The 12,748-nt window shown below is 32.5% G+C and overlaps 1 protein-coding gene across 2 annotated transcripts; it reads left to right on the forward strand.

Annotated features, from left to right (window-relative positions):
* The first annotated feature begins 740 nt into the window (after positions 1–740).
* On the forward strand, positions 741–2,963 carry LOC140965286 (zinc finger BED domain-containing protein RICESLEEPER 2-like). 2 transcript variants are annotated; one of them, XM_073425453.1, is made up of 3 exons: positions 741–997; positions 2,367–2,685; positions 2,794–2,963. In XM_073425453.1, the coding sequence occupies exons 1-3, from the start codon at positions 995–997 to the stop codon at positions 2,904–2,906; spliced, it is 435 nt and encodes a 144-aa protein (XP_073281554.1). In that variant the 5' UTR covers positions 741–994; the 3' UTR covers positions 2,907–2,963. The 2 variants fall into 2 exon arrangements, with proteins under 2 accessions (XP_073281554.1, XP_073281553.1); XM_073425452.1 differs by lacking the exon at positions 741–997 and adding an exon at positions 1,695–2,269.
* Positions 2,964–12,748: the final 9,785 nt, after the last annotated feature.

The raw sequence follows: 12,748 nt of genomic DNA on the forward strand, positions 1-12,748 counted from the left end.
GCACTTATCGGTTTGATCTCTGAAATATGATGGAAATTTTTTATTTATTAATTTTTTTAATTTCTCTTCTTTTTTGTTGTTATTATCCGTCTTGAAAGCGAAAGGCTACGAAGGCTGTAGTAATAGCGCCTTCTCCTAATTTTTCCCCTCTATTTCTTTTGTCAATGGTCGAAATATACAAACTAAATATAATTCGTATTCAGAATCGGTTTCCATCATATTTCTGAACATTATTCTTGCTTCAGGTAAAAACCCTAAGAAAGCACTTTCAATCTTTATGCATATTCTAAATAATTTCCTCGGAAAAATATTTTTGTAATTTGCTTAGAAAAGTATATTAATTGTTGATATAATCACGATGAATTAGTACTTCCCCTATAGGAAAATCAATATTTAATTAATTGGAAATTTTCCAATCAGAATATGAAGATAGAAAAAAAAATGAAGATATCTTTTTTTTCCCTAAAAAAAAAGACACACACAAAGAAAGAAAGGAAGACTAGACAGTAAATGAAGATATCTTTCTGACATTAGCATTATTTCTAAATATGCAGAGTAGTTGGACTGATACCCACGAATGTGAACATTGTGATATTGTATTATTGTTATGGAAATTTATTTGAGATTGAAGATTTGGTATATGGACTATTTATATTTTTCTTTTGTATTATTGTTATGGAAATGCATTTGTGATTGAAATGACTAAAGTTATTAATATTTTTCACTATTGTATTTGTAGATTATGGATTCTACCATTAACCAAAGTATTAACATAGATGAATATGAGGAAATTGGAAACAACAAGCATGGTCAGGAGGAAGCTACATCAAAAAAGCCTAAAGAATATTCTGATGTTTGGAATTATTTTACGAAAAAAGAGATTGGTCAAGATGGTATAGAAAGAGCCGAATGTAAGGCATGCAAGAAATAGTATAAATGTGGGGGAAAACAATACGGGACTTCTACATTAAGGCGTCATCTTCAAAATTGTAAAATGGTAAAATTTCATGATGTTGGACAAATGATTATTGATCATGATGGGAACATGAGGTCAAAAAAATAGATCAAAAAATTTCACGTGAGTTATTAGCTACTGCCGTTATTAAGCATGATTTGCCATTTTCTTTTATCGAGTACGATGGTATTAGAGCTTGGGTTAAATATATAAATCCTGACGTGCTTTGTATTTCCAGAAATACTCTTGTTTCTGACATTTCAAGAATCTACATAAGAGAGAAAGAGAAACTTATGTATGGACTGCATGCACTAGTGAGGTCTACATTTGCTTGAGTGCCCACTTTGTTGATGATGATTGGAAATTGAATAGTAAAATACTTAGCTTTGCTCATATGCCTCCTCCACACTCAGGAGTCGAATTGGCATCAAAATTGTTTGGATTTTTGAACGAATGGAGGATTGAGAAAAAGGTTTTCTCTTTGACATTGGATAATGCATCAAGTAATGATAATATGTAAGCCATTTTGAAAGAACGACTCTCGTTGCATGATAGCTTGTTGTGTGATGGTGAATTTTTTCATGTTCGTTGTTCTGCTCATATATTGAATCTCATTGTCCAAGAAGGTCTCAAAATAGCAAGTGTAGCTTTGAATAAAATTAGAGAATCTGTCAAGTATGTGAAAGGCTCAAAGGGTAGGATGAGAAAATTTGAAGAATGTGTGAGAGCAGGAATTCAACATATTTGATGTTAGATAGTGCCATCAAACATAAAAAGGCCTTTTCTTCTCTTCAATTAAATGATAATAATTATAAATATTGTCCTTCAATTGAAGAGTGGAAAAGAGGAGAAAAAATATGTGAATTTCTTGAGCCATTTTGTGATACTATTAATTTGATCTCGGGTTTTTCTTATCCTACATCAAATTTGTACTTCATGCAAGTTTGGAAGATCGAGGTTTTGTTAAATGAGAACTTGTCAAATGAAGATTTGGTGATAAGTGATATGTGTAAAAGGATGAAAAAGAAGTTTGATAAGTATTGGAATCAATATAGCGTGGTGCTTGCATTTGAGGCTATTCTTGACCCACGAATAAAGCTTTCTATGTTAGAGTTTTTTTATTCGAAGCTTGATGATGATCCTATCAAATGCCAAGAGCAGATGTTGATTGTGAAGACAAAGTTGTATAAGCTTTTTGAGCATTATTCTAACACCAATCAGACAAGTTCTTCACAACCAAGATCATCTTCTGTAACAATTTCACATACTCAAAGTGGAGGAGAAATTAAAAATAAAGGCAAAAGAATCTATGATGTAAGTATTAAAATGATTTATTTCTTTTTCTATTTCTTATATTCAATCTTTGGTTTGTTTATATATATATTGTTTTACCATAAGTTAATTGATGTAGGAAATCATGGCATATGAGAGTCAAACCATTAGAAGTGCAGGAAAATCTGAATTAGATCTTTATTTGGAGGAGCCAAAGCTCGAATTTGTATATTATCAAAATTTAGATGTTTTGGAGCATTGGAAGAATCATAAGCATCGATACCCTTCACTTTCATTGATGGCATGCGATATTTTGTCTATCCCCATAACTACGGTTGCATCAGAGTCAACTTTTTCCGTTGGTGCTCATGTGCTCACCAAGTATAGAAGTCGCATCCTTCCTGAAAAAGTGCAAGCTCTTATTTGCACGCGTAACTTGTTGCGTGGTTATGTTTATGGTAATTTCACACACATACACACACACACACACACACACAGATATATATATATATATATAACTTTTCTTAAATTGATATATTGGCTTATTTCGTGTCTTTTAAATGCAGACGATGATGAATGTGAAAATTTCAAAACAAGTTTATCCCGAGAAGGATCCAATGTTGTTGAAATTTTTGATGAAGAAACAGTGGAGGGAGCTATTGTAGAAGATGAAGATTGAATGAAGTTTAATGAGAATAGACTTTATAGTATTTGTTTAGTTTCTTCATGTTTAATTTAAACACTTCACTTTTTTATGGATTATGTTGTATGCTTTCTTAATTTTTTATTTTAATGTTTGCATGTATTTTATGAAACTATTTATCGAAGTATATTTTTCTTATATGTTTACTATAATAATTTTTAGCACTTTTTCTTAAAAAAACAAGCGGGTCGGCCCGCGTAACCCGCGGTCCAAGGTGGGTTGGACTGGGTTGGCCATTTAGAGGCCCGCCAAAATGGCGGGGAATGGCGGGTTAGGGCGGGTGGCAGGCTGGCCCGCCCCGTCAGCCCGTTTTGACAAGTCTACTGATAGGTAGTTCAGCAGAAGATCTTCAGAAGCCCAGTCAGCCGATGAAGAGATCAACTAATGAAAAGCACAGCTGACCAGTTCAACTGAAGCAATGAAATAAGTTCAGCTGACGAGCCAATTGATTTCACCAAACCAGATCAAGACTAGTTCAACTGACCAATTCAGAACATCAATTATGAATTAATCAGTTTGCAGAACACGACAAAGATTATCAAAACGTTTCAGAATGGTTGTCGGAAAGTACAGTCACATTTCGAGGAACGGAGTTAAATTGCAACGAACATATTTGATGAGTCTTGGTGTACGGTCATTCATTGCCTCTATAAATACCAGACCAAGATTATCAACAAAGATATTAATAAATGTGTGGAAAAACAAGAGAGAAGAAGAAAGGCACATTCAACTCATATCAGCTTACAGAAGCAATCAGCCTAGATTTGAGAGAACATCTCAAAGTGTTATCAACTCTATTTAGGAGCATTCTTCTCTCAGTGTGTGAGAAAACTTTCATGTTGTAATCATATCAGTTCTCACACACACGCACATACAATCACTCACATATACAGAGAGTTAAGCTTATTGAATAGTTGAGTGAGTTTTGCACAAAGACAATGAACTTGTGTATGTAATCTTTGACACGCAAACGTTAAACACAGTGTTGGCTAGAAGGTGTTGCCTTCATTCTAGGCTAGGAGTTCAGTTAGGCAGTATGGCAAGTCCTAAGTTGAGTGGGCATTATAGTTACTGTAATTAATCAAAGTCTTCTAGTGAATCCTACCCGAGGTGGTAGAAAGGATGACGTATGAGCAGTTTAAGTCTCCGAATATCCATAAAAATATCTTGTGTACTTAACTGTTTAACATTGTTTTTGAAACTGATTTGATCAGTTCGAGCAGTTATCATTTCAGTTCTCACTATAACTGAACTGATATATGCGAGAACTGATTTCCCTTATTTCAGTTATTCAGTACACTCAAGTTAAAAGGTTTTTAAAAATTAGTCAGCTTTCTTAACGAAAGATTATTTCGAGTATTTTCCGCTTGGTCTTAAACCAAACTCGATCTAATTCATCGGTGTATACATTCTTAGAACACGAGCTATTGAAGCTCATGAAGAATATTGTGTTTGAAGCCCTTCATATGTGTTCACACGATCCTTCACACTTGGTATGCAATATTTTGGTATTTAAAAAACACATAAAATGCTTCAACAATACATCTTTAAAACAATGAAAATGATAAGTAAATGCAATAAATAAATAGACAAATATTTTTTTATGAATGTTCGAAGAATTCAAATGCTCTTATGTCACCCATTCTTCTCCTTGAGAAGAATCAACTAGAAGATTTTGATTTATATAACAACTTGTACAAACTCATTTCAACTTAGGACTTGTCTCTTGCCTAATTGAAACTCCTAGCACACTCTCGTTTGTAGGCCACAACCTCACAATCTGTATAATATTTAACGTCTCTTATGTCAATACTACAAACACAATCTTTAATGTCTTTCTGTGAAAAATCACTCAACTAAAATTTGAAGTTCAACTCTCATTTATATGTGTGAGTGATTGTGTGTGAGGAATTTATCATTTACAGTTTACATCTCAAATGTATTCTCACACAAGAGTTTGTGCTCTCAACTAGCTGATTTTTTTCACGCTAACTGCTCATGCTTTGAATCCTCTTCAAAAACTCTTGTTTGATCTTCAAGATGTTGTATTTATAGGTCCGTCCCAGCAGTGATATATACATTAGATACAAGAATATGACCGTTTGGAAAGTTTTTGTACTGTTTCTGAAATTACAACGGTCAAACTGGACTTTCTCCCGAGCTTAAACTGGTCAGTTGGTCTACTAGTTCAGTTCAACTGGTCAGCTACTCAACTAGTTCAGTTTCAGCCGGTGTGCTGAAATCAGACTTGCAGATTTTAGTTTGTGCAGAACCAGTAGATTCATCGTCATTTATCAACATCTTACCCTTCGAGTCAGACTTCGACTTCTGAAGATGATTTGTAGATCATCGTCTTATATTTCCAACACATAGTGAATCACCTCATTCCAATAGCTGAGCTGAGAGATATGGTCAAAATACCGCAACTGCTCAAACCCATCTGATTGTTTTTTTCGTGCAATCAGTTTGGTCATTCAGCGATCAGTTTGACCTAGATAACATCCGATTTTGCCAAACTAACGTAAATACGACTTATTTCAAATTGAGTTTTCTGATCAGACTAGTTGGCGGATTGTCATTTGAAGCATACAGTTGAGAGATATTATTAGAAAATCGAAGCTCGTCAGAAATTCAGTTTGGCTAAATTCAGTTTCAGTTTCTTTTTGTGTTTCAACTTCACACGTGAGTAAATATATTAGAAATACAATAACAAATTTTGTTAACATCAAAATCAAGATTACAATCGTAAAATGTTCCAACAAAATACAACTACGACAATTTTAAATCCTATAGCACTTCAAATCTCAAACGATACATGTCAATTGTTCTCCTAGTAAAAAACACTATTAGTACATAGCGATTAACATTTTGACAAGTTCGTTTATTTGACAACTTGAAATTTTTATGCATTTTTAGTCTCAACTTTATCACGTTTATATAATATTTATCCATTGAATGCCTTGAGAGAGCTATTTTTTTTTTCAAAATTAATAATATTTTATTATGCTTAAACTTTTGATTAAATGCGCTTAATATTATAACATTTGATCTGGAAGCTTTGGCATGCCTCGTGATTTCAGAACCTTACCACTAAACAAGAAGTAAGCAAATCAATAGAGTACTTGTAAGTTTAATTTCTTCGGTTTGAAGGATAAGAAAGTTCCCCCCAAAAAAATCTTCAGAACCTTATCCCGAATGCTTCCCATTTAAAAAAAATTGGCTACCTTTATTTCCATGTAATTTAAAATATATGAATTTAATATTAAATATCTATGTTTGTATATCATTTTTATCTTAATTCATTCGGGATATGAAAATTATTGTAAAAATGAAATATATATTTTTTACATTCAAGCTCGGAATAAGTATGCTTTAGCTTGTATCGTTCCTGAACTCAAAATTTCGAGATATATTTTTTATGACGATGAAAGCTGCGATTGTTATTTTTTGGTATGCACTAGGTAAATTATGGGGTTAATGTAATAGCTTTCAAACTGTGCTGAAAAACTGTGTATCGTGTGTTATTTTAATTTTAAGTTTTATGTGAATTATAGTACACGTGAATAGTGACAAAAAAAATAAAGAACACGAGAACGTCAAAATTTTAATGTAGTTTGGTCCAACAGACATACATCTAAAGGACACACTCAGATATCAAGTGAATCCACTAAACTTAAATGTTATCATCATACAAGGCATTATTCAAACTAAAAAAAACTCTATTTTCTAATCACGCATTTATGTTGAACACAATCAGTATATTTCACTTGTTGAATACCGCTCATCTTCAACTCCGCTTCAATCAAAGTCTCTTCGATACTAAAGATTTTTCTCTCCCGAGAACGTTACCTTCCTCTTTCGATGAATGAATTGTGAAGATTTGAACGTGTGTGGTGTCACTAACAGTTGAAACTCTCAAAATCATAATTATACAAGTGGTGGTGTCATCAACTTGTTATAATAATTATTGTGACACGTAATGAATATTTTAGCTTTCCTTCGTGTATTTCAACTAATACTTTCACAAAATAATATAGACGTTAACATGCCGAAATCTCATTAGAAAATTTAAAAAATCTTGCATGAATCCCGTCATTATCGAATCTAGAGTTTGAAAGATTAGCAACCCAAACGTAGACATTTCCAATACATATTCATCTATTCTATTTTATCTAAATAGACACATAAATTTCCTAAAATCTGATATATGATAATCAAGATAATTAACATCAATCTAAAGATATGACAAGAAAAAAATGCATGTTAATCAAATATAGCATGAGACAAGATATATACATCCTTAACAAAATTAAACGCAATAAAATCATATCTCAATCTTCTAAAATAAAGTTACCAAAATATTAAGAAAGGTAAATAAGGTAATTATCTAACTTTCAAAACAAGGCAATAAAAATCTAATTAACAATATTTCCCTTTGACTTGTTTGAACACAACCATGGAAAAAAAAAAAAAAAAAAAAAAAAAAANGCTCCGTTTGTGTCGGAAAAAAAGAATAAAAATCAATTAATAGTAGTATGAATATGTTAAACACCACTTCAAAATCTCAATGTACACCGATAATGAATAATAAACTCCTTATTTCTTGTATATTCTTTGTTTTCTCAAAAACCTTGTAAAAAAATTGACAGAGATCAAGTTAAAACATAGGGTGGCAAAACAAGTGTTAATATTAATTTACAAATGAGAAGAAAATAACCAAATAATTCATCTCAATGAATCTCGCATAGAGCTCAGTTTGGTTCAAAATTCAATGAGATTCAAAAAAAATATCAATAATTTTGTTTGATGTACTCACCACATTTAGGATGGTAGCTCATACACTAAAAAACCCTCCATTGGGTTTTTAGGTAGCTTTTCCAACATTTTTTCTCCAAATCACCTTTTTTAAAATTTATTCAGCCAAGACTAATACTTGAGTCACCAAAAATTCATGTGATTTATCAAAATCAAATAGTACAATTCAAATTCGTAATAATATGTATTCAACTCACAACCTAACTCAAATTAATTCAAAAACTCGATTTTCTAAACTCGTTATAGCTCAAATATTCAAAATGGATTAATTATACCTAGCTCGATAAAAAGCATTTTACAAGGCATATATACCTAGAGTGTTCTAAATATTTCAAATATCACATAATCAAGTCACTACAAAAAATTACTCTTACAGAAGCGGTTTTTTTCAATTTTAAGAGCGGTTTTTAACCGCTCCAGCACTTGTACCACCGGTTGCAAAATCGCTCCTCTTATTGATGACCTTATATCTTATAGAAGCGGTTTTTTCAACCAGTAGTACAAGTTGAAGAACTGCTTCTATTGTTTATTTTAGGTGCGGTTTGATAATGCTCGTACCCGTCACGCGTATTTACAACAGTTTCAAACCGTTTTTGTTGTTGTGTATTTAGGAACCGTTTCAAAGTGTTCTAAAAGGCGTGAAGTGTAAGAACAGTCTTACACCGCTCCTACATGCCATAGATATAATAGCGATTTGCAACCGCTATTGATGTTGCCAATTAAAGAGCGGTTTGAAACCAATTGTACATGTTGTGAATATTACAACGGTTTTGGACCGCTCCCGTAGCTGTGCATTTAGGAGCCGCTTCAAAGCGTTCTAAAAAGAATGAGGTGTAAGAACGGTCATTTACCGTTCCTACACGCCATCAATATAAGAGTGCTTTGCAACCGCTATTGATGGTAGCAACTGAAGAGCGATTTGACACCGATCATACACATCGTGCATATCACAACTTTAAGAGCGATTGCAAATCACTCCTATATGGCATCGATATAGGAGCAAGAAATATAAGACCGGTGTCAAACCGCTTTGGACAATTTAGGACCGTTTTCAACCAGTGAATTTAAAAGTTGTTTCAAATCGTTCGTAAAACAAAAGATATAGAAGCAATGTTTGAGCCGATAATTTAAAATCATTTTAATAAAATTATTTGGAATTGCTCATAAATCCAATTTAGCAATAATTTACTCTTTTATTGTATTTTATTTAAAACAAATATACATTATTTCGCAAACAATTCATCAACCAATAAAATAGATAAATAAATTTTCATCAAATAAACAATAAAAAACTTCATATTTAATATTTCAATCCACATAAAATATCAATAATACTCCAATTTCTAATATAAAATAACCCAAAATATTTCAAATTCAATGGATAAAATAAAATGTTTTTCAAATTTCTTCTAATCACTGTCCGACTCTGATATTGATGAGGATCTTCGACTTTCATGTGTATTTTGTGGAGTTTTTGTCTATTGCTGCATAATATCTGCCGTGATAGCTGTCATCTAGAAAAAAATTTAATTTAATATTATGCATTTATATAAGTACTTCAGAATCAATTCATTAATATTCAATATGTGGCTACCTGTGTTCCCTCGGGCTTGTCTTTGAGATGACGCTGCACCGCATCATTTAGTAAATCCTAACAAAAAAATTTTGTCAATAAAATAAGAAATATTGAGAAGCTATTCAAAGCGTTGAAACAATTATAACCTCACTCGTATTGCTTCATCATCAACAAGAGCTCCTCCTTTCTTTTTACTTTGTCGATTCAAATGTAATATTTCAATACGAGTTGGTTTTCTGTCATTTTCTTGAAACTAAACATAGAAAAAAAAGATTTTTGATTAAATATGCAAAAGTTATAATAGCCCAAGACTCACCTGTATTGAATGATATAATTACAACAATAAAATCTTGATTATATTTTCAAATACTAAGCATGAAAAATGTCTTAACAAAATTGACTACCTAAATCGTATATGTTCCACAATAGCTCGCATATATCTAATCTATACATGCCAAAAGTACACAAAAAAAATAAAAAAGAAACATGTAATATAATAAATCAATAGTATGAAAATATATTCGTGAAGATATTTTATGATCTAATACTTAGAATGCTCGAGAGTTGTAGGCATAATTTTTTAATTGGAATATTAGTGCAATTGATTTCGGAAGGACACGAGAAAAAGCAAACAAATATTTTATCATGGATGAGAGGAGTTAATTAAGACTTTTTTTACTCTTCAAAGAGTATGTCAATTAGGTGTTAACCAAAAAAGTTTAAGAAATGAAATATTTATACAAAAAATTATATGTGTTCCTAAATACACATGGCAAACCAAGGATATGAGCTGTAAATAATCAATAGAAGACAGAGATGATTTGGTGGTGGCGGTGGTAATTGAATCCCACCTTCCTTTTCCTACGATTTTCCCATTGGAAAAACAGATTTGAAAATTGATGATTGAATAAAAATGGTGATTGGAGAGAGGGCGAAGAGATTTCTAAACGAGAGGAGGGAGCGAAATGCGGTCTCAAGAAAGTTTAAAATATATCAAAACAAGAGAAGAGTGGACTTCGGATGGATGAGGGGTTGTCTTCGAAAATCAGTCAATTATTTTCATTTAATCCAAATTGTGAATTTTATAATTTTAATTTCTCTTTTCATGTAAATTTCTTTTACCCAAACTCACCACTTTATCGGCGAAAAATGAACTTGAAAACACACTGAACAAGTTGAAAACATGTTGCCAATGTCAAATTTTAAGCTCTTCAAAATATTTTCCTTGATTCCAGGGAAAAAAAAAAATTTAACACACCATCATATTTAGAGACATAAATTAACTATTATTTGAGTTTACAAATTTAATCACCATGCTTCTGCAGTATATATGAGGAATATTTTAAAACTGATAATCTTCACATCATAACATGAACAAGGAACTTCCAGCAATGCATCAATTCTCATAATCATAATAATATCATCCGATAAAAAAATCTACAAATTTTGGTAGTGCAAGAAGTAATCATATGCAGGAAAATAATTACCTCCAAAAGCCAATACTAAATGTATTCAATAGGTATAATTTTCAAATCAATTCTAAAAAAACAGAGCCATAAGAGCGGTCCACAACACCGATTTTGTGAAACCGCTGTTAAAAATATTCAATTAAAGTAGTTTCCAGAATGGTCCTAGTAGCTATATCAAGAGGAGCAATTTATAGTAGCGGGTGATACAAATCGGTACTAAAAATGACGCAACTAAAGCGGTTATGAAACCATTGCTAAAAGTAAGGAAATAGAAACGTTTTAAGTAAAACCGATTTTGTTGTTCAATTTGCACGAACGGTTTTAAAAGTGCTCCTAAAAACCCGCTTCTAGAAACACTTTTTTTTGTAGTGAGTGTTTTCGTGAAAATATCAACAATTTTCATTTCTGTTGCAACATATCTTAGAACAATATTTTGTTGTCAATAAAATTTCATCCAAACATTCTTTCAAAGATGAACAAGCCATGAAACAATTTATAACAGCTTCTGTAACCCAAATTTTCTTGCTAGCATTTTGACCCAAGTCAATCTATAATCTAGATGTAGATCTTGACATTCTTTGTATGAAAGGCATAATCTTCTCCTTTTCAAATTTCTTAAATACTCAAATATGTCCAAGAGATTCACAATAATAAAAAAAATTGGAACAAATATAGTAAACTTATATACACGTCTTTCAGATTGTGGTTTTTCCATCTCTCTTTTTCTCATGAACAGTGTATGCCTTTGAGACTGTGATTTCTTCATCCCTCTTTCTCTAACAAACACTCCACGTCTTTGAGACTGTGATTTTTGTTAGAGTAGATACCCTACAAGCCAATGGTTGGCTAGTGAATTTATCGACTCTGTTGTGATTAACAGTCTTTATTTTAATATAATTTACATTTCATGGTTTCATTTTACTTTATATGTATACTCATGTAATCAGCATAGATACAGTCTTTGATTATACTTTAATACAAATGAATCGTAATTCGATCTTAAAACTTATTTGTAAACACTGTATATTCTAAATTCGTTCCTAGCCAATTCAACCGCCTAAAATAAGGATAAAGGCCGCTTGAACTGGAGACTAACATATGTGATGTTGTGTATCATGTTTCATGATAAGAGCGTAGAGATGTCCAATCATACAGATGGGTAATCATACGATGATTGTACCGAACAATCCTCCCTCGAACTTTCCAAGTGGTTATCATTCATCGAGAGGAAAAGTCCGTGCATGGTTGTGATTATATATGATTAGTCCTTACGACCCGGGACAATACTGAGGCTCTATATACTAGGATTGTGCTTTGACTCATTTACCGACTCCGTGAGGGTCATAAGGTGGCGAGGTTGGGTGCAATTGCGAAATGTGCAGAAGCTAGTGCATTGTAATCGGAGATTCACAGCTCACCTACGGGTGTGGATATCTTATGTGATCTAACGAAATAGTAGTGTATGAAATATCTGACCAGAGTGTGAGATGTACATTAGGGAAAGAGTACTCTAGTTGTGCATACGATGACACTATGAATATTTCATGATTGTATCACATAACTATCGAATCTAACTAATATGCAACCCTCGATGAATCAATGGTTGCATATTCGATCGGGATATATGAGATGAAGGGACCGTACTGTACATTAACCATAATCGATTGGTTTTTGCAGGCACTATCAGTGATATCTATGGAATCATAGGGCGATGCTACTAGACGCTCTTACCATGATTTGATGAGTTTTATCAGAAAATGATTTCTGACATTCTTATGATCAAATGTTGGTGCATGGAATTGGGCAAATTAGGGTAAGCCCGAATAAAAGAGAATATCCTGAATGAGCACAATTTTGCAAAGAAAGAGCCCGCCCGACTCTTTGGTCTTAAGAATTAAGACCGCTGGTTTTAAGAATGAGTGATTGCCCTTCTCCGACCCTTACTGCCCAACCTGGAA

Source organism: Primulina huaijiensis, chromosome 18, assembly GCF_012295235.1.
Source record: "Primulina huaijiensis isolate GDHJ02 chromosome 18, ASM1229523v2, whole genome shotgun sequence".
In the NCBI taxonomy this organism is placed as follows: Eukaryota; Viridiplantae; Streptophyta; class Magnoliopsida; order Lamiales; family Gesneriaceae; genus Primulina; species Primulina huaijiensis.

Excerpts from the sequence above, each read along its gene's own strand:
- LOC140965286 (XM_073425452.1), top strand. The coding sequence starts at position 1,703 with ATGTTAGATAGTGCCATCAAACATAAAAAGGCCTTTTCTTCTCTTCAA. Across the intron at positions 2,270-2,366 it reads AAGGCAAAAGAATCTATGAT|GAAATCATGGCATATGAGAG; the intron begins GTAAGTATTAAA and ends TAATTGATGTAG. Across the intron at positions 2,686-2,793 it reads GTTGCGTGGTTATGTTTATG|ACGATGATGAATGTGAAAAT; the intron begins GTAATTTCACAC and ends TTTTAAATGCAG.